Source organism: Amblyraja radiata, chromosome 32 (genome assembly GCF_010909765.2).
Source record: "Amblyraja radiata isolate CabotCenter1 chromosome 32, sAmbRad1.1.pri, whole genome shotgun sequence".
Lineage (NCBI taxonomy): Eukaryota > Metazoa > Chordata > Chondrichthyes > Rajiformes > Rajidae > Amblyraja > Amblyraja radiata.
The window spans coordinates 20140463-20163437 of record NC_045987.1 but is presented as its reverse complement, the minus strand read 5'-3'; the positions used below and the strand labels follow the sequence as shown (position 1 = coordinate 20163437).

The window sequence follows — 22975 nt, the reverse complement described above, 5'->3', positions numbered from 1 at the left end:
TGCCGCCACCTAGGGGCAGACATGTGAATGGCATCTGAAAAGGTAAAATATTTTGCTTTGCCTTTTCCTGAGTCTTGCCCGCTTGAAATTTAGTTTCCTTTCTTTAGTTCCAAGGCTGTGCCAAATGACATGTGAATATCTCTCGCAATATCATTATTCAATGTCCGCCCCTCACTGCCCCAGAACATAGAAAGTGGCCACGAATCATAAAGTGATAGGGCACGAAAACAGACCCTTCGGCCCAACTCACCCATGCTGGCCAGATGCTCCACCTAAGCTAGACCCATTTACCTGAGTTTGGCGCAAATCCTCCTCAACCCTTCCCATCCATGCCTTTTATACGTTTAGCAAGGAAATGCAGATCCTGGTTTACATCAAAGAGAGACACAAAATGCTGGAGTGACTCAGCGGGTCATGCAGCATCTCTGAAGACAAGAAATAAGTGACGTTTCAGGTCGAGACCTGTTTCGAGTCTGACGGATGGCCTCGACCTGAAACGTAATCTATTCATTTTCTCCAGAGGTGTTGCCTGACCCGCTGAGTTACTCCAGCATTTTGTGTCTTTATATGTTGATATTTTACCTGCTTCAACCACTTTCACTGGCAAGTCGTTCCATGCACCCACCATGCACAGTGTGGAAAAGTTGCTCCTCGGGTTCCCCTCTCACCTTAATGGCGGGCCAAACAAAGTGCGAGATTTGCTTGCTTGGAGGACAGAAATTAGCCAGATAGAGGTTTGATCTTTTCACTGTACCTCGGTACACGTGACAATAAACTAAACTAACCTAAGATTTAGGAATTTTCACCATTGTGCCATTGTTTCTTTGAAGTACATGGTTTTCAATTTACATATCTATCTTTCATTGTAGCGAATCGCTCGCTTTGGAATGTAAGGTACTGTATAAAAATAACCATAATGCATTCTGCCAATTAAATGCTTTCCAGGAACACATCCCTATTGGAGATCTCGGAATGTCTACATCCATTTAATCCCCTTGTTCACTTCATCCCCACATCCAAATCATTGCTATAGGTTCTAAGTGCCAGGGCCCAACACTAACTCCAATCTGAGTATGGCCTCTTTATTCATAGTCTTGTTATAGATTGTCCATTGATCTCTTTTTAATGCAGTATCTTACCACCAGCATCCTGCGCCTCAGTATCACTCGGTAATCTCTTGTGTGACACCTTCTTGAAGGCGCCACCATAGCCACCTTTGCCCTCAACTGCCCTTTTCAATAATATGACAGCTGATCTGACCTTGGCCTTAGTATTTCCTGCCTGACCTCGACACTCAATGAGCGCACTCAACCTCCAGAGCTCTCTGCACTAAAGAATCCCAAAGATCATAAACGGACTGAGACAAGAACCACTTCGGCATCCGATTCACACTCGGATAACTCCTTGTTCTGGAAGGTAGAAGAAGTCCGAAGAATGGTCTCAGCCCAAAATGTCTCCTATTCCTTCTCTCCAAAGATGCTGCCTGTCCCGCTGAGTAACTCCAGCAGTTTGTGTCTATCTTTCTTGTTCTGAAACATGGACTCCATGTCGGGGCAAACAAGTTACCAGAGTTCACCCTCGCAAGCCGGTGAGAATGTTGTGCTTTAATGACGTCAGCTCTCGACTTTGTGACCCATCCTACTGCATGTACAGGTTTAAACAAGAGATGTGCAGACCACACACCTGGATCCTAAAATGCAAAACATTTATCTACACTCCTGGAATGGACTTATCAATTGCATTTTACAGAGATGTCACCCCAAATATCTAACCGATGAGCCAGAAGGACACATAAAGCAATCCTGTGACAATCCTCTTAGCAACATTTAAATTAAATTAAATTAAATGTCTTTATTTATATAGCACATTTTTAGTCAACTTGCATTGACCCCAAAGTGCTTCACATAATTACATCCACACACACAGGCAAAGGTGGGTGAAGTGTCTTGCCCAAGGACACACACAGGCAAAGGTGGGTGAAGTGTCTTGCCCAAGGACACAACGACAGTATGCACTCCAAGCGGGATTCAAACCAGCTACCTTCCGGTTGCCAGCCGAACACTTAGCCCATTGTGCCATCTGTCATCATATGGCGCAATAAGGCCATTTGGACAGGTACATGGATAAGAAAGGTTCAGAAGAATATGGGCCAAATGCGGGCAGGTTTAGTTTAGTTTTGAGTTACAATGTGAAAACAAATTGGAGACATTCCGAGATCTCCAATAGGGATGTGTTCCTGGAAAACATTTAATTCAGGGAATATTTTGTAAATTGGCAGAATGCATTATGGTTACAAGCGATCACAAGTACATTAGTTCCATGTCATCCCAGTTTCATATCTTACACGTTAGGAGCAATTCGCAGAAGCCAATTAATCTACAAACCTGCTCGGCTTTGTAATGTGGGAGGAACTCCACGCCGACAGCACCCGAGTTCAGGATCGAACCTGGGCCTGTGAGCTGCACCACTGTGCCACCCTGTGATACAGTGAGGTACAGTGAAATGCCTTTGTTTGCATGCCATGATACGATCAAGTCACAACAGGTAATGCAAATGTATAATGGGTAGTGAAAAGAGAAAAACTGGCAGAATATAGTATTATACATTATAGCGTTGTAATTACAGAGAAAAAGTGCAAGGCCTGCAAAGAGGTAGGTTGGAAACTCTGGACTGTACCCTAGATCAGTGGTTCTTAACCTTTTTGGCCCCACGACCCCTACAGACATTCTTGGTCAGTACCGTGACCCCCAAAAAAAATTTGAAAAAAAAAATCCCGATTTATTAAAACATCTCTGCCAATACTCAACCAATGGGATGGCTGAAATTGCTTTGCAACCATCAGGCAGATCAGAACGAGGACGAATGCTCGACAGGCAGCTCCTCATGTCAGCGTCGATCACAAGCCTATTGTGCACCTTCGTTTTCAGAGTTACCACCATGGCTGAGAATCCAGCCTCACAGCGATAAGTTGAGGGGGACTGGACCAATAGGGTCAGGGCCCTCTTCGAAAGAACAGGACAGTCCTTCACTTTCAGCCAAAACGTGGTGAGCTCTTGTTCCATAAAATCACTCTTATCTTGAGCTGCACATCTTCACGAAGGAGCGCTTTCCCTGGCTTTTGAAAGGAGGAGTTCTGGCTGAACCGTGTTGCCTTCCACTACAGTGAAGAATGCTGTGGTGGATGTTAGTGTTAAATTTTATTGTGTATTGTGTGTTCTTTTTAAGTGCATCGCTGCTGGCAAATTCATTTGACTGCACCTTCGGGTGCATGTGACAAATAAAATTAACTTTGACTTTGAAGACTTAGCCTTGCCAAATCCACAGGATGTTCCTGAGACATTGTAGACCTTAAATAATTCTTAATCAGCTGGAGCTTGCTAAATGACCTCTCTGCAGAAGTTACTGTTGCTGAAATTGTTAATAGTATTCTTAAGCTAACACAAACATTTGGAAACAGGTCATAAAGTCTATACTCTGTTAACGTTCAACTGATCTAATGGGTTTTAACTGCATTTACAAAATTCACCCTCCCACTAACACACACACACACACAGACACACACTCAATCACCCACTCACATACACCCACACATACCCACACCCACTCACACCCACACCCACTCACACACACTGAAGGGCCTGTCCCACGAGCATGCGACTCCATGCGGCAAGCGCGACCTAAAGGGCCGGTCCCACCAGCATGCGCCTGCATGCGGCAAGCGCGACCTAACGTGGTCGCTTGAGCCGTACGGCCTCGCGGGGCCGGTCCCACTTCGATCGCCGGAGCCGTATGGAGTTGTGTGGAGCTGATCCCGACATCGCGCGGGGCTCCGAAAAACTGACCAGGTTAAAAAATTCCGCGCGGCAACGGCCTGCCAGCCCGCAGCCGCCTCAACGCCGTACGCCCGTCGGACTTCGCTCGAACTTCACGTCACTCACTCAACCTCCGTGCGTACGGCGTCGAGGCGGCTGCGGGCTTTAGGTCGCGCTTGCCGCATGGAGTCGCATGCTCGTGGGTCAGGCCCTTCACCCACACTCACTCACCCACACCCACTCACACACACCCACTCACACACACCCACTCACTCACACCCATCCACACCCACTCACCCACACCCACTCACTCACACACACCCACACACACCCACTCACACACACCCACTCACACACACTCACACACACACACACACACACTCACTCACTCACTCACACACCCCAACACCCAAACCCAGGCCCGTACCACTGAAACAGCCGCGGCTGCCGACTCTCACCACCTCCCCGGGCGGGGCCACCACTGTCGCCAACCTTCACTGTCTCTCCGGGGACCACCGACGCTGCTGCCCGTATCTCTACTCCAGGCCCACACAGGCTTCCACCAAGGACTCCGCCGACCCTCGCCTCTCCACCGGCCACCAGCGGGCCAGAGCCGTCACCTCCCCAGAGTTCCCAGCTCAGCACCAGGCCCACAATCTCCATCATGCAGACAGCACGTGGTCTGACTCTGCTGGGTCCTGGTGCCCCCCCCCCCCCCCCCTACAGGGAAGACCCATACAGGAAATTCCCGTCCCTCCCTCCCTCTTTCGGCTTTTGGACGATGTACCCCCTGCACCCCCCTCTCATAGGCCCTGTGTGTACATACGTGTACATACGTGCATACGTGTACAAAATACTGTGTGTGGTATGTACCTTTGTTAGGTTCCTAAAAATGGGCTCAACAAATTGATGTTATTGACAACCCCTTCATGACCCCCGGAAAAACCCCAAACGACCCCCATGGGGGTCACGACCCCCAGGTTAAGAACCACTGCCCTAGATTATTGATGGACTGGTCGGTAGTTTGATAATGGTGGGGAGGAACATTTTCCTGAATCTGATGGTATGTACTTTTAATTTTTTGTAACTTCAGCCTGATGGCAGACGGGAGTAAGATGAATGACTGGGGCGTGAGTGGTTCTTGATGATGTCGGATACTTTCCCGAGACAGTGTGACATGTAGATGGAGTCGATGTTGCGAAGTCCGGTCTGTGTGATGGACTGGGCTAAATGATCCACACCTCTTTGCAATTTCCTAGTTAGTCATAGAGTTAGTCATAGAGTCATACAGCAGGGAAACAGGCCCGTTGCACCAACATGCCCATACCAACCAAGATGCCCCAACTAACAAGGAGATATCCAAGAATGGCACAGTGGTGTAGCGGTAGAGTTGCTGCCAGACAGAGCCAGAGATCCGGGTTTGATCCTCACCACGGGTGCTTCTGTACAGAGTTTGCACCTTCTCCCTGTGACCGCGTGGGTTTTCTCCAGATGCTTACTTGAAGGGCGGAGTAGACCGGATGGGCCGAATGACTTAATTCTGCTCCGAGAACTTATGAACTTACGAATAGTTGATGGTGGATGAATCAAAATGATGAACAATTCTCAGAAATATCACATTCCCTTTCACTTGCCCCTTCGATAAGATTTATCCCCCCCAGCATGGATGCTCTCTAGATGCATCTTTAGTCAGAGGGTGGTGAATCTGTGGAATTCTTTGCCACAGAAGGCTGTGGAGGCCAAGTCAGTGGATAGTTCTAAGGCAGAGATAGATTGATTCTTGATTAGTACAGGGGTCAGAGGTTATGGGGAGAAGGCAGGGGAATGGGGTTAGGTGGGAGAGATAGATCAGCCATGATTGAATGGCAGAGTAGACTTGATGGGCCGAATGGCCTAATTCTACTCCTATTCCTTATGACCTTAGGACAGGGACTGCAGAGAGAGTGACAGCGGTCGGAGCAACTCTGGTCACATCACGGTGAAGGAGCGTGTGTGTGGCCCAGACATTGAACTGATGGCTGTGGGTCTCCGCTCATGCTGTGTGCCCTGGATATTCTCAAGTGCCGCTGTGGTGGCTGTTTAAGTCGACGTTTAATCTTTATGTAGTGATGTATCTTGTTGCTTTTTTTGTATGACTGTATGGCAAATCAAATGTCACTGTACCTCGGTACATGTGATAATAAAAGACCATCGAACCATTGAACCTTAAGCCCCTGTCCCACTTAGGAAACCTGAACGGAAATCTCTGGAGACTTTGTGCCCCACCCAAGGTTTCCGTGCGGTTCCCGGAGGTTTTTGTCAGTCTCCCTACCTGCTTCCACTACCTGCAACCTCCGGCAACCACCTGCAACCTCCGGGAACCGCATGTAAACCTTGGGTGGGGCGCAAAGTCTCCAGAAGTTTCCGTTCAGGTTTCCTAAGTGGGACAGGGGCATTATGATGCAGTGACACAGACACAGACCCTTGAAGGACTGTGCAGTGGAGGCCAGCCATCTTTGAGGAGGCACTGTCACTAATGGCCGCATGATGATCAGGAATCGTTGCACTATGTTCCTTACCGGTTGGTCTGGTCCTTGCACTTCCCTCCATTGGCGCATGGGTTGCTGGCACAGTCATCGATATCTACCTCGCAGTTAACCCCTTCGTAACCAGCAGGGCAGGCGCAGCCATAGGATGCAACATGGTCCTTGCACGAGGCACCATTCTGACAAGGATTAGACCCACATTCATTTATCTCAAGCTCGCAGTTCAGACCTTGGGGAATCAGAAGACAAATGTTTTAAATAAAATCTCCCTTTCGGATTTTCAGTCAGACGTTGTCACCTGCACAGAAACAATGCAAACAATCGGCAATTAGCAGGCAACGTGGGGCGGCACAGTTGCGCAGCGGGTAGAGCTGCTGCCCCACAGCCCCAGAGTCCGGGTTCGATCCTGACCTCGGCTGCTGTCTGTGCGGAGTTTGCTCATTCTCCTTGTGACCGCGTGGGTTTCCTCCGGGTGCTCCGGTTTCCTCCCACGTTCCAAAAACGTACAGGTTTGTAGGTTAATTGTCCCTACTGTGTAGGGAGTGGATGAGAAGGTGGGATAACATAGAACTAGTGTGAGCGGGTGATCGATGGTCGGCGTGGGCTCGGTGAGCAGAAGGGCCCGTTTCCACGCTGTATCTCTAAACTAATCCAAATAAAATTATGGAAATGAGGAGGAGTTAGGGAAAGAAGAAAATTTTCTTTGTGAATCACAACAAGACTAACCGTATCACAACATCAGTGGTTTATTGTTCTGCTTCTGATCGCGATCCAGAGAGTTGACCTTGGTAATGATCTGCTTCATTGACTATTTGGGAATTATACTCAATAATTTTAATCTTATTTTTTTATTAAAAATATAATCCCTGCACACCCTCTCCAGCCTCCCACGTTTGAAAAAAGAAGAATGGATGGTTTCTGTGACTTTTAAATGATTTAAAATTGAACATAAAATGAGATTTGTGTAAAGGCAATAATCTGAGCAAATTAATGAGCCTGTAAATGCTGGTGAATTCCTTTCCAAAGGCTTTACTATGGACTAATCAGATGGGCTCTTCTACATAACATGTCCATTATTACACAGAAATATTAATGAAATTATGCTTTTGTTTTAGGTGAAAATTGTGGTTCATTACTTTTTTTTAAAGATGCTGTCTCACAGTGCAAGAGACTCGGGTTCGATGCTGACTATAACCATATAACCATATAACAATTACAGCACGGAAACAGGCCATCTTGACCCTTCTAGTCCGTGCCGAACACATAATCTCCCCTAGTCCCATATACCTGCGCTCAGACCATAACCCTCCATTCCTTTCCCATCCATATAACTATCCAGTGCTGTCTGCACGAAGTTTGCACATTCTCCCTGTGAAGGCATGGCTTTTCGAAGGGGGCCCCAGTTTCCTCCCACACTCCAAAGATGTACAGGTTTGTAGGTTAATTGGCTTCTATAAATGTGTTCATTTTTCGTAGTGTGTAGGATAATGCTACTGTACAGAGTGATCGCTGGTCGGCACAGACTCAGTGGACCGAAGGGCCTGCTTCCTACACTGTATCTCTTAAGTCTAATACAGCATGGAAACAGACCCTACTCACTCACTGAGTCCATGCTGAGCTACTGATCACCCATTCAGATTAGTTCTATGTTATCTCATTTTCTCATCCTCTCCCTATACACGAGGGGCAATTTTACAGTGGCTGATTAACCTACAAACCCGCAAGTCTTTGGGATGCGGGTGGAAGCCAGAGCACCCGGTGGAAACCTGCATGGTCACAGGGAGAACATGCAAACTCCACACAGACAGCACCCAAAGTCAGGATCAACCAGATATCTTGCACTGTGTGAGGCAGCAACTCTACCTGCTGTGCCACTGTGCAGCCAGTTGATCAACAACACCTATTCTTGCATGAAACCTGCTTGGAGTTTAAAAACGCTCTGATGTTTAGCATCATTTCATAAAGTTACAACTGGTTGAGGGAGTTGTGTAGCCTCTTTGATACAGCGAGGCAACAGGCCCTTTGGCCCGCCGAGTCTGTGCTGACCAGCGATCACCCTTATACTAGTTCTATCCTACACACCAGGGATACAGAAACCAATTAACCTACAAACGCACACGTCTTCAGAATGTGGGATGAAACCGGAGCACCCGGAGAACATCACAGGGAGAACATTCAAACTCCGTACAGACAGCATCCGTAGTCAGGATTGAACCTGGGTCCCTGGCGCTGTAAGGCAGCAGCTCTACCACTGCGCCACCGTGCCGCCCCCTAACCTGCATGTGGTGGCTAAGCTTTAAACACAATTTAAATGACAATAGAGACACAGGGAACTGCAAGTGCTGGAATCTTGAACAAAATACAAAGTGCTGGAGGAACTCAGCAGGCCAGACAGCAATCTGCGGCGGAAATGGACAAGCGACGTTTCAGGTCGAGACGCTTCTTCAGACTGATTGTGTGGAGGAGGGAGAAAACCGGTAAAGAGGAGGGGGCAGGACAAAGCCTGACAAGTGATAGGTGGATATAGGTGACGGTGGGGAGGTTTGGATTGGCAAATGGGCAGAGCAAGTGACAAAAGGCTCGAGGTGAAAAGGAGACAAGAGGATGTCAGATAAAGAAAGGAGAGAAGTAATGGGGAGAAGCTGGTGGGTGGGAGGGATATTGGGTGGAAAGGACAGCGGGCAGAGAGGCTGGGGGAGGGAAATAACAATGTCTCAGTGTGGACCACTGCTGGATATGTGAAATTGCAGAATCATAATTAACCGATGACTCAGGGGCAGGCATTCAGCCCATCCTTTCCGTGCCAACCCAGCCTAGCCCATCATCCAGGGATGGGCGTGACTGATGCCTTCTGCTGGCACCTACCAGGAACCACCGAGACTCCCCTTGAACTTTCTATTTCTACCTGCTCACCTCCCCTTAGTGCAATCTTGGTCAATGCGCCTCCTTTGAACTGACCCACACCAGCACCGGAGTTACATGGAACTCCAGAGATGCTGCCTGACCCGCTGGGTTACACCGGCATTTTGTACCTATCTATACACGGAACATAAGATCATAAGATTACAAGTGATAGGAGCAGATTTGGGCCATTCGGCCCATCAAGTCTCCTCCGCCATTCAATCATGGACGATCTATCTCTCCCTCCTAACCCTATTTTCCTGCCTTCTCCCCATAACCCCTGACACCCTTCAAGAGGCACCTTCTGCAGTGCCCAAAATGACAGCTCGGGCACACCCCTGACAACTGTCTTGTACAGAGTGAACTAGATCTGCAGTCGGCTTCAATACAGTTCTTTAATCAGAAATCTTGGTGTTTGCAATTTAGAGGCAAATATCACCAAACCTGCAGGACTTTGATTTAAACTGCAGCCAACTGTGTCATGGCTTTGGAATTTGTGGACTTTAAGGAATCTGTTTTAACGTTCGGTTATTGATTGCACAAAATGGGGCTCTTTCAGACACTAATGGAAGTGAGTGCATGAACCTCGCTCGCTGATAAGGCTCTGACAGTTTTAGCTATCCCACCTCATCTGTCAGACACAAGCAAGGGCGTCAGGCCTGTACGAGGCAGTGCCGTGCCAGGCTGTGAAAGGGACCCCAGGCTTAAGTGGGCTTAAGGTCTCTCACTTGAGATGTTGCAGGTTGCTGTGCTCGCTGATCTTCAGCGGCGATTCACCGGGAAGCTATGTTGCTGGCCTGCCCTGGGTCATATCACTTGGGTGGGAATTCAAACCATTCAAAACAAAAACAGCAACAAGTATAGAAGCTGTGGAAGCAGAATAATGAATCACACTAAACCACCATCAAGGACTTTATAAAGTTTAGTTATAGAGATGCAGCATTTGCGGGCAGCGCAGTGGTGCAGCGGTAGAGTTGCTGCCTTACAGCACCAGAGACCCAGGTTTGATCCTAACTGAGGGTGCTGCCTGTAACGCAGTTTGTACATTCTCCCTGTGACCACGTAGATTTTTTCCGGCTGCTCCGGTTTCCTCCCACAAGCCAAGGATTTGTAGGTTAATTGGCTTTGGTAAAAATTGTAAATTGTCCCTAGTGTAGCAAGAATTTCATTGTCCTATCTGGGACACATGACAATAAACTCTCTTGAATCTTGAATCTTGTGTGTAGGATAGTGCTAGTGTACGGGCTGATCACTGCTCGGCATGGACTCGGTGTATCTCTAAAGCATGGAAAGAGGCCCACTCAAACCACACTGATCATCGATCATCCGTTCACACTAGTTCTAGGTTATTCCACTTTCTCATCCACTCCCTACACTCTAGGGGAAAGTTACAGAGGGCCAATTAACATACAGAGCTGCACGTCTTTAGGATGTGGGAGGAAACCGGAGCACCCAGAGGAAACCCACACGATCACAGAGGGAATGAGCAAACTCCACACACAGACAGCACCCGAGGTCAGGATTGAACCCGGGTCCCTGGCGCTGTGAAGCGGCCATTGTGCCGCCCAAAAAATGTGCTTCGGAATAATATTTTCTTTCCAATATAACAGAGAAGACTGGATGGAAGAAATATATTTCGATAAGCAAAAGGCCAGGTGTGTCGTGCTGCAAAGGATGTCGGCTCGGTGAGAGCGGGTGAAAAGGGACTCACGAGGATGTTGGAGGGTTATTGTTATGAGGAAGGACAGGCTGTGTTGAGGCTGTGTTCTTGAGCCGCAGAGAGATTAAGTGGAGGTGTGTAAAATAAAGCAAGGACCATATGGATCAAACACGGTGAACTTATTTCCAATGGCGGGGAGATCAATAACTATTAATAACCTCATTGCAGACCTTGGAGTTTGTAACTGTAACTGTAACACTATATCGCTGTAAGACTATATTCTGCACTCTGGTTCTTTCTCTTTGCACAACTTGTACTTGCATATGGCTTGATTCATGTACAGTACGATCTGATTTGACCGGATAGCACACAAGCAAAGCCTTTCACTGCATCTCGTTTCACGTGGCAATAACATGGGGCAAGATGGGTCCCGAACCGAAACGTCACCCATTCTTTTTCTTCCAGAGATGCTGCCTGACCCGCTGAGTTACTCCATAACTTTGTGTCCATCTTCAATAACTAGGGGGTGCGTAAGTTATTCAGGGGTTGGATCTTGGATGTGGAAGATGTCAGGGGTGGGTTTTGGGACGGGCAGGGGGAGGTGGAGTTGTTGAGGCTGAGATGAAACTTTTTCACCCAAAACCCAACGTATTAACACGATTAATTCAGTGGATATAATACAGGCACACAGTGGTTTTGAAAAGGCAGATGTGCTTCATTAATAGTTATTTGTCTGTCAAAACTAAACTTAAATGTGAGCCTGTTTTTTATACGCAAAGGATTCTTTTATCATTCAATTTTTTTTAAATTATGTGATTTAATTTGTTGGGCTGACCACCAAGAACAGAGAGGAAACTTCATATCCAGATATGATGCTTTGTGGTTATTTATTCCTCTTTAGCAATGTTCAGAGATGTAGATTGCCCTTCGGCCCACCGAGTCCATGCTGACCATCGATCACCCGTGTACATTAATTCTGTGTTTTCCCGTTTTCTCAGCCACTCTCTACACACTGGGACAATTTACAGAGTCCAATTAACCTGCAAATCTACATGTCTTTAAGATGTGGGAGGAAACTGGAGCACCCAGTGAAATCTCACGTGGTCAGAGGGAGAACATGCAAACTTCACACAGACAGCACCCGAGGTCAGTATCGAACCTGGGTCTCTGGAGCTGAGATGGGAGCAGCTCAACCAACTGTGTCACTGTTTAAGGTTTAAATAGGAATTCGCAACAGCCCAACCGAGAACAGAGAAAATATTTTTATCGTGTCATAGAGTCTTACAGCGTGGAAACAGGACCTTCGGCCCAACTTACCTACACTGACCAACATGTCTCACCTGCACCAGTCCCACCTGCATGTGTTTGGCCCATATCCTTCTAAACCTGTCCTATCCATGAACCTGTCTAAATGTTTCTTAAATGGCACGATAGTCCCTGCCTCAACTACCTCCTCCGGCAGCTTGTTCCATACACCCACCAACCTTTGAGTCAAAAGGTTACCCCTCAGGTTCCTATTAAATCTTTCCCCCTTCACCTTAAACCTATGTCCTCTAGTTCTCGATTCCCCTACTCTGGGCAAGAAACTCTGCATCTACCCGATCTACTGCATCTACCCGATCTTTTCCTCCCAAGATTTTGTAGTGCTGTTATTTCAGAAGCTCGAATATATCTTTTTGAAAAATAAAAATCAAATGATGTGAAATCAAAGAAATTCAGATTGTGGTCCAAATATGTCCATAATTTTAACTACATTTCACCCGAGATTGGCATCCCGCTCCTCATCAGAACTGCCCCCACCATCTACTACTTTAAGTCACGACTCGAAACCTATTTCTACTCCCTAGCATTTTTGAGCCCCTCTGAGGGGGCGCTGTAAACAGTTTATGTATGTATTGTTAGATCTGTGTACCATTGTATGTATCACATTAGTACCTGCACTGATTTGAAGCACTTTGGTCAACGTGAGTTGTTTTTAAATGTGCTATACAAATAAATATATTATCATTATTATTATTATTATTATTATTATTATTAATAATAATATTTGTATATTAAACATGGGACTACATTGAATTAGATATCTTCAACTATACTCTACATGAACGGCGACCCAAAATACTTTTAATCGAGATTTAATAAATACATTTCGGCCTGATATCTCCCTTTATCATAAATGTCTTCGCACTTTTAATTAAGATCAGGAAAAAAAAAGCCATTTACTTTATGTCGAGGCAGCAGATGTGTAGGTTTAAATAACGGAGCTACAAATGAGTTAGAACTTGTTTCCCTGACCTTTAAACTGCTAAATAAACAGAAAGAGCATCTGCTGGGCTGATGATGCAGAGTCTTGTGTTTTTAAAAGGTCAAAGGATAGGGAAAGGAACGGAATAGCTGAGGCTGCGGAGAGGAACAAAGTAACAGGCAGCTGAAAAATTCCCACTTTGCCGAAGGATAAATCAGAGCGGTTTCTCACAGAGATTAAGAATCGACTGCGCTCTCTGTTCATGGGATGGGTTCTCGTAGGCACCGGCACTTTTGTTTGTGATGGTGATCATTGGATCATAAGATCATACGTGATAGGAGCAGAATGAGGCCATTCGGCACATCAAGGCTACTCCGCCATTCAATCATGGCAGATCGATCTCTCCCTCCTAACCCCATTCTCCTGCCTTCGCCCCATAAACTCTGACACTCGTACTAATCAAGAATCTACCTATCTCGACCTTAAATATATCCACTGACTTGGCCTCCACAGCAAAGAATTCCACAGATTCACCACCCTCTGACTAAAGAAATTCCTCCTCATCTCCTCCCGAAAAGAACATCCTTTAATTCTGAGGCTGTGACCTCTAGTCCTAGACTCTCCCACTAATGGAAGCATCCTCTCCACATCCACTCTACCTGGTGCAGGTAAAGAATATCAGCACCTCTAAAAAGGTAAAAATACAGATTTTCACACTTTTAAAGTTACATCCTTGAAGCTCTTCAATTGAATTTTTTTAAGTTTCAAAAATAAAACGTGTCAACTAAATTTGGTGATCAGGCCCTTAAACGTACTCATATTCTGCTTGGTAGCTTTCAATGGAAAAAGCATTGAGTTCCCCAATTTTAAGTGAACTCCTACCCCACTCCACCCCACAACATACTCCCTTTCTCCCACACACTCTCCCGCTTTTTCTTCCCCCCCCCCCTCTCCTCCCCAATGCCCCACCTAGACCCCCACCCATTTCTCCCCTCCCCTCTCCCCTCCCATACAAGCTTCACAATTCGCAACTCTTCAACACTATCTCACACCTTCTCCTCTTATCTCTGGCTTTTGTTCCAACTATCTGCCTATCAAACCCCCCCCCCCCCCCCCCCCCCCCCCACCCCGCCGGTGTTGTCCGATCATCTACTGTGCTTTGTCCTGCTGCTCCCCGCTTCTACCTCTCTACTCCACCCTCCCCCCCCCTCCCCCCACCTCCTCCCCATTCACAATCAGTCTGAAGAAGGGTCTCACCCCAAAAGTAACCTATCCATTATCTCCATGTATATAAAATCTTGAAAGGAATAGATCGGGTAGACACACATAGTCTCTTGCCCGGAGCAGGGGAATCGAGAACCAGAGGTCATAGGTTTAAGGCGAGGGGGGGGGGGGGGGGGGGGGGGGGAAAGACTTAATAGGAATCTGAGGAGTAACTTTTTCCATACAACGGGAGGTGGGTGTATGAAATGAGCTGCCAGAGGAGGTAGTTGAGGCAGGCACTATCACAACGTTTAAGAAATATTTAGGCAGGCACATGGATAGGACAGGTTTAGATGATATGGGCCAAACACAGGCAGGTGGAACTGGTGTAGATGGGACGTTGACCGCAGTGGGCAAGTTGGGCTGAAGGGCTTGTTTCCACGCTGTAAGACTCTATGACTCCAGAGATGCTGCCTGGCCTGCTGAGTTACTCCAGCACGTTATGTCCTTTTAAGCGGCTTACACATGACAATCCAACATAAACACTAACAGCAGGATGGGTAACGGCACCTTTTTCCTACCAAAACGCACTGGTAAACGCAACCGCATCTGATTCAAAATTGGTAACTAAAAGGTCTTGCATTTTTATAGTGCCTTTATCATCCCAATATCCTTAGCAGCCAATCACATGTAGTATTAGAAGCAGAGCAATGGAAGTATGCCCCATCTTCATGTGTCCTTGTCCCACCTCTCCCCATGCATGGACCAGTTGGGCTGAAGGGCCTGTTTCCATGCTGTATAGCTCTATGATTCTATAACTGCCCCCTAAAGCATGTTTAAATCCCTTTGAAGGCCCATAGGATTTCACACAGCAAGCTCATACAATCAACATTGCAATGATGGCCTTCTCCACTAGAATTTTAATTGATGTAGAGGATGGGGCCAAGAGGATGGGACTGGACTTTGTGATTCCCACTGTGGGGGGATGTTTTTATGTTTTGGTGTGGAATTTCTTCATGAATACTATGTTGTATTTTAATTAGTGTGCTGCAAGGACATCTGAATTTCCCCTGAATAAGGGGATTAATAAAGTCTAATCTAATCTAATCTAGATTGAGAGTTAATGAGTTATAGGGTTAACCAAAGGATAACCAAGGCAATAGATTAACTCCCCTGCTCTCCTCTTTGACATTGCATTGAGATCACACCACACGATCCCTGTGACAATAGATAATGTCCTGTACTGATGGCAGCATAGAGAGGTGCCTGAACCTGCTAACATCTGGCAGAGGAGGCTACCAACTGCTCCAGGTTAGCATTGAAGAAGTATCATAAAGTTGTTTGAATTACTCCAAAAAATAGCCCCTGATCTACAAACGTTGAAATATATAAATGTCTGTGACAGGGAAGCACAGTGGCACAGCTGCTGCCTCACCGCGCCAGATACCCAGGTCGATCCTGCCCACGGGTGCTGGCTGTGTGTGGAGATTGCACGTTCCTCCTGTGACCGCATGGGTTACCTCCCACGTCCCAAGGATGTGCGAGTTTGTAGGTTAATTGGCCTCTGTAAAATTGCCCCTCGTGTGTAGGGAGCGGATGTGAAAGTGGGATAACATAGAACTAGTGTGAGTGGATGATCAATGGTCGACATGAACTTGGAGGACCAAAGCGCCTGTTACCGCGATGCGTCTCTAAACTAAATTAAGTCAACTAAACTAAACTAAACTAAACTAAACAAATCTGGGTAGTTTGAGTTTAAAGGGTCATGGTTTTTTACAGAACAAGTTTGCATTATCTGAGGATCCAGTTATTTTTGTGAATTAACATCCTGCCAGGCTAAACGTCATTTTCCACCATTATATAGAGATGTCCTTTTCTCTGTTTAATGGATTACCTGAAATGCTTTAACCCAGACACAGTGGCACATTGGTAGAAGTGCTGCCTTACAGCGCTGGAGACCCAGGTTCAATCCTGACCTCGGGTGCTGCCTGTACGGAGTTTGTACATTCTCCCTGTGACCGCGTGGGTTTTCTCCAGGTGCTCCGGTTTCCTCCCACACTCCAAAGACGCGCAGGTTTGTAGTTTAATTGGCTTCAGTTAAAAAAAATGTAAATTGTCCCTAGTGTGTCAGATAGTGCTGGTATACGAGGTGATCGCAGGAAGGAATGGATTTGGTGGGCCGAAGGGCCTGTTTCTGCGCTGTATCTCTAAAGCCTAAAGTCTAAAATCAGGTGGGCTTCCACAGATGGCTGATCCTCAGGATGTCCCTGTTTCTCTGTGTTTCTGTGTGATTCAACCAAGCACTTAAACCTTTACACATTGGACGTCATTTTCAAAGTCTTAGTAATTTTCTACTTAGATGTGTCAAAGTTTCCCAGGAAATGTTTACTGAAGCTGATGAAAATGTGCCTGATACTAATGCCCTGACATCAGATTAAGTTTAGGATAGTGACAGGATGGGATCTTGAGTGTCAGGTTTGATTTGGGCAGTATAAGGATTTGTCATAGGAAAGCAAAATTAATGACCAGCCATCGACAAACCAGTTGCTGGGCTTGTTGGACTTTAGTTGCCTTTTACTCTTTTAGCAAAAATACATCATTTTAATAACAATCAATTTGTAAACTATATTTTCTACAAAGTAAATGAACCAACCTGAACATTTACTGGACCCGGGGCCATGTTATTTTGGATATCCGAATTGTGAAACTGGTTAAATGGATATGGAGCAAATTACGAAGTGCTGGAGAAACTCAGCGGCTCAGGCAGCAACTGGGCAGGGAATAGATGGGCATTGTTTCGGATCGGGACCCTTCTTCAGACTTCTTCAGATCCTTCCAGTCTGAGGAAGAGTTTCAACCCAACAGGTTGCCTGTGCATTCCCTGCACAGATGTTGCCTGACCCACTAAGTTGCCCCAGCGCTGTGTGTTATGCTCAAGGTTCCAGCAGTTGCAGTCTCTTGTGTCTCTAATCGCTTGTGGAGTCTTCTTCACCAGAACTAAAGAGTCTGCTCCACTGTTATCTGTATCATGCCAGCTGTTATAGTCAGCAGACGGAGGAAACTTCGAATGCCTGAGAATTACCCATTACAAATAAAATGGTAAATAAACTCTTAATTTTAGGAGATTGATCTAAATTGGATTAGTGTGGTCCTGAACCAGATAGTGCCAACTTGTCTAACCTTTGTTTTGGAGATACAGCATGGAAACAGGGTCTTCATCCCACCGAGTCCTCACAGATCAGCGATCACTATACACGAGTTCTATTCGACACACTAGAGATAATTTACAGAAGCCAATTAACCTACAAACATGCACGTCTTTGGATTGATTGAGATAACCAGAGCAGCTGGAGAAGACCCACGCGGTCACAGGGAGAAGGTACAAACTCCATACGGACAGCACCCGTGGTCAGTATCGAACCTGGGTCTCTGGCGCCGTAAGGCAGCAACTCTACCGCTGCACCACCATGCCGCCCCTTTGGTGAGTGCCCACTCCTTTAAGAGCTGTACCATGTGACCCATTACTCCCCTTACATAAATGCTTATGTTCTTTGTATCAAACAAGGTGAAACTTTAGTTTGCAAATCAAAAAAACTGCAGATTCTTGAAATGTGAAATAAAATTACAAAACGTTGGGAGCAATCAACGTCAGGTGACATCTGTGGAGCGAGAAACAGAGTTAGTGATGACCCTTCATCGGATCCTTGATCTTCAACTTCAAACGGTAATCTTCATTGTCTCTCTACAGATGCTGCCTGACCAGCTGAGTGTCTCCAGCACTGTGTTTTTTTTTGTATTTGTGGAACCTAATATCTGTCTGGGAGAATCCAAATGAAGGACATCTGATTTGTCGCTCTCTGCAAGCTATTTAGTTTCATACACTACAGGTATTTTGAAAGTTTAACTTATTGCCTATCCTTGCTAAAGAGAGATTCTGGTACAATTTCCTCCCACATCCCAAAGACATGCGGGTTAGTAGGTTAACTGTAACCGTTTTAGTGTGTAGGTGAAATAACGGGGAGAGGAAAATGGGGAGAATAAAATATAAAATGAAGTTAGTGTGGGATCAGTGTAAATGGTCAGATAACACCAGGTTATGTATCACTGAGTACTACTGGTTCTCACAGAGGAATATTGTCAGAAATTAAGAGAATAAGTAACATTGTCTATCTTTTTGGTAAATAACAGAGTACACCAAATCTAGTTGACTAGATGAGAAAGGAAATATTGGTTCTATTCCACCAATATATCACAGTGTGGATTGATGGAATCAAATATACACTGTTCTATATATTCTACAATAGTAGAACAGAATGTTGTGTCCAACAAATATGTCTCTGTTATTTGCCTTGAATGTCAGTTAAGGCAGCACAGTGGTGCAGCAGTAGAGCTACTACTTCACAGCGCCAGAGACCTGGGTTCAATCCTGACTACGGGTGCTGTCTCTACAGAGATTGCATGTCCTCCCCATGACCTGTATGGGTTTTCTCCGAGATCTTCGGTTTCCTCCCACACTCCAAAGACGTACAAGTTCGTGGGCTAATTAGCTTGGTATCATTGTAAATTGTCCCAAGTGTGTGTAGGATAGTGTTCGCTGGTCGGTCCGGACTCGGTGGGCCAAAGGGCCTGTTTCCGCGCTGTGTCTCTAAACCAAACTAAACTAAGATGATGGCATCAATAGTGATCCAATCCTAGAGGCAAAACCAGTGACCGATGGCACGAATGGTCATGTTGGGCAGGGATCTGTAATTACATGAAATCACCACCTTTGCTCCAAAGTTGAATTGTATCCATACGTGGGCGAAGACAACTCCAAACTTCCGTTCATTCTCGCGATTTTAACACTTTGCATTCATTCGCAGGCTCCACCCATTTTATCTGCAGAAAGTCTATCTATATTAGTAGGATTACTATTCTACTATAAAAGGTATGCATGCCCTAGACTTGAATGGTAAATTACCTTGGTAGCCAAGAGGACAGACACACAAGTATCGATCCACGTCATGAACGCAGGTAGCACCGTTCCCGCAAGGCCTGGACGCACATTCGTTGATGTCAATCTCACAGTTAGATCCCTGATATCCAGGAACACAGAAGCATCTATATATATTTACCGCATCAATACACAGAGCCCCGTTCAAACAGGGGCTGGACGCACACTCGTCAATGTCGGTCTCGCAGCTAACCCCTGTGTAACCAGGCTGACATTCGCAAGTGTAATCTCCAATCCCATCCACGCAAGTTCCATTGTTCTTGCATGAGTTGGCAAGGCACTCATTGGTTTCTGTTGTACAGTTTTCCCCTTCATACCCGGGAGAACACCGGCAACTATATCCATTCACCTGATCTACGCAATCCACATGAAGCCCTGGGCAAGGATTGCTCTCGCACTCATTTATATTTACACTGCATTGACTACCTGCAAAGCCAGGTAAACATGTGCAGTTGTACTGCAGGCTTCCCAGTGTGGTGTGGCAGGTGCCGTTGTTCATGCATAGCGGGAAGCGGCAGGCGTCAAACAGTAGCTCGCAATTCTTCCCAAAGTAGATCAGAGGGTCCCGTGGACACTGGCAAGTGTAGTTGTCCAGGCCAGCTATGCAACTCCCTTTGTTCTGGCATGGCTCCGATAGGCACTCATTGTCTTCCGAGGAACATAGATGACCTGTGTGATTTAAAAAAAACAATAGTGTTTTAATAACTCTAGTGTATATCTCGACAGAGTAACCAGCCTCCTGTTTTCTGTGTTATCATAATATTGAAGGAATAACTAAGTATAATTGTAGGGAAGAGCTGCCCAAGGGGGCAGATAGTTTTGCAAAATTTATGAAACATTTGGATTGGGGAAAGGACAGGTTTAGGGGGATAGGGGCCAAACGCAGGCAGGTGGGACTAGTGCAGATGGGGCATGTTGGGCGGTGTGGGCAAGTTGAGCTGAAGGGCACGTTTCTGCACAGTATGGCTCTATGTAACATTCCAGGGCAGCACAGTGACACAGTGGTAAAACAGCAGCAGAGTCCCAGGTTCGATCCTGACCTCAGGTGATGGCTGTGTCGAGTTTCTACGGTCTCCCTGCGACTGTGTGGGTTTTCTCCGGTTGCTCCGGTTTCCTCCCGCAATCCCGAAGTGGCGCGGGTTTGTAGGTTAGTTGGCCTCTGTAAATTGCCCCTAGTGCGTAGTGGGATCGGGTGATCAATGGTTGGCGTGGACTTGATGGGCCGAAGGACCTGTTTCCACACTGTATCTCTTAAACTAAAACATAGTACAGCACAGGAACAGGCCCTCCAGTCCACAATAACCATGCTGAACGTGATGCCAAGTTAAACTCATCTCCCCTGCCTACCCATGATCCATGACCCTCCATTCCCTGCATATCCAGAAGCCTCTGAAATGCTACTATTATATCAGCCTCCACCACCACCCCTGGCAGTATGTTCCAGGCACCCACTATCCTCAGTGTAAAATACTTGCCCCCCACATCTCCTTTAAACTCATCCATGCCGACCAAGATGCTCCATCCAAGGTAGTCCCGTTTTGTCCGTTTTTACCCCATATCTTTCAGTTGAAAGTCCTTGATATTAAGAATAGACTTCATTGCCCCATCTCCCAGCAATGGGATGATGGACCATGTGAATCCTGTACAAGGGGGGAGGCTGTGTATACTGTCAGTGCAGAAATCCTGACTGTATTAATGAACGCTTCAGGAATATCCCACAGTTGGGTCTAACGTAAGCTCCACAGAGAGGAGCAATCTAAATAAACCAGCTTTATCAATCTTTGAAAGTAAACTGTTTAAAGTCACTCTGGTTTGGTTTAGTTAATTTTTGTGTACTGAGGGTCAGTGAAATGCTTTGTTGCATGCTATTCAGGCAGCGAGACTCTAATCTCACAGGCACTGCATGTCCAAGTCCCACTGCAGTCATACTCCAGATCCCTCGGTTTCCCAGACTATTGGATGTTATCTATTAATACTTCAACGCAATTTTAGTTTACTTTTCTGCAGGCATAAGGCTGCAGAATGTTAGCTTATCCGGTGACCAGTCTGGACAATGGTTCTGAGCTATCCCTCCACAGATGCTGCCTGTCCTGCTGAGTTGCTCCAGCTGTTTCTGTTTTACAGCTATTTTTGTGAAATATTTTGCTAATTTCTCTCCGTGGGTGTCCTCCAGGTGACCATAAGACATAGGAACAGATTGAGGCCATTCGGCCCATCAAGCCTGCTCTGCCGTTCGATCATGACTGATCTATTTTTCCCACTCAACCCCATTCTCCTGCCTGCTCCTCGTACCTTTTGATGCCCTTACTAATGAAGAATGTCAGGTCAGGTCGGAGGGAGTTCCCCCCCCCCCACCCCGTCATGGGTACCATGTAATCCCGTGCTACCTGCTCCATGGTCGGATAGTCGGCGACTAAACCGTCTCCCCCACCTGGTTTGCCAGGTGAGGAGGGGGCTGTGGACCCCCAGCAGGACCAAAAACAAGACCTGTCAAAGGGAGGATGAGCTTCTAGCGAGCCAACGGCCACCCACACTTCAGTAGAAGTTGCGATCACTGTCGTACACTGCATTGTAAGGAATGATGGTAAAGCACACACACACCAAAATCCTGTACTTCCAGCGGCGGAAGTCCGCAGGAACTGGAGGACAGGGATGTGCGGTGCATCCGTCACCGTTCCACTGTTCCAAACCAGCACCACGGCGTCGCTAATGTTTCAACGATGATGAATGACTAATCTAGAACCTATCAATCTCCGCTTTTAAAAACACCCAGTGCTCCAATATCCTCCCACATCCCAAAGACGTGTGGGTTTGCTGGTTAATTGGCCTCTGTAAAATAGTCCCTAGTGTGTAGGGAGTGGATGAGAACGTGGGATAACGTCGAACTAGTGTGAAGGGGTGATCGATGGTCGGTGTGGACTTGGTGGGTTGAGGGGCCTGTTTCCATGCTAAACTAAATCTATCCAGTGAATCATGTGAACTTAAAGGGATCACCAAAGAGACAGAGCTGGGAGATCTTTAGGGGGACATGGGAAGTGAATTCAGAGGGAGAGTCGAAACCGGAGCACTGGTATTCCTGAGGGATTGCGGGATTCAGCACCCACCTGCCAGACACCGAACCATTGGAGTCGCCGGTAGGTGGATTATCTGAATTTAGCTTAGTTTAGTTTGCAGATACAGCATTGGAAACAGGCCCTTCAGCCCACCGGGCCCACAGTGACCATCGATCACCCATTCGCACTAAATCTATCTGATCCCACTTTCTCATCCACTCCCTACGCACAAGGGGCAATTTTAAAGAGGGCCACTTAACCTACAAACCCACATGTCCTCGGGATGTGAGAGGAAACTGGAGCACCTGGAAGAAACCCACGTGGTCACAGGGAGCACGTGCAAACTCCACACAGAGGTCAGGATCGAACCCAGGTCACTGGAGCTGTGAGGCAGCAGCTCTACCCGCTGCGCCACTGTTCCACCTTAAATTAGACCAGGTAAACTTTGGCTGGCTCCACATAAATAAGTTTTCTCCAGCCTTGTGATGATAAATAAAGACAATTAACTGTTTAACCTTGATTGTTGTCTGTCCCTATGGAATGGATCTAAAGTTATGAATAAGAGAAATGCAAAGGTACGGAA

General features: G+C 46.5%; 1 protein-coding gene across 1 annotated transcript in view; it reads right to left on the bottom strand.

Annotated features, from left to right (window-relative positions):
* crb2 (crumbs cell polarity complex component 2) overlaps window positions 1-22975 on the bottom strand; it is a 120796-nt gene that overhangs the window by 46281 nt on the left and 51540 nt on the right. Inside the window, exons 2-3 of the mRNA XM_033048699.1 lie at window positions 19307-20008; window positions 6371-6566 (exon numbers count right to left, since the gene is read on the bottom strand). Coding sequence (XP_032904590.1) covers window positions 6371-6566; window positions 19307-20008 — 898 coding nt within the window. The remainder of the gene's footprint in view (window positions 1-6370; window positions 6567-19306; window positions 20009-22975) is intronic.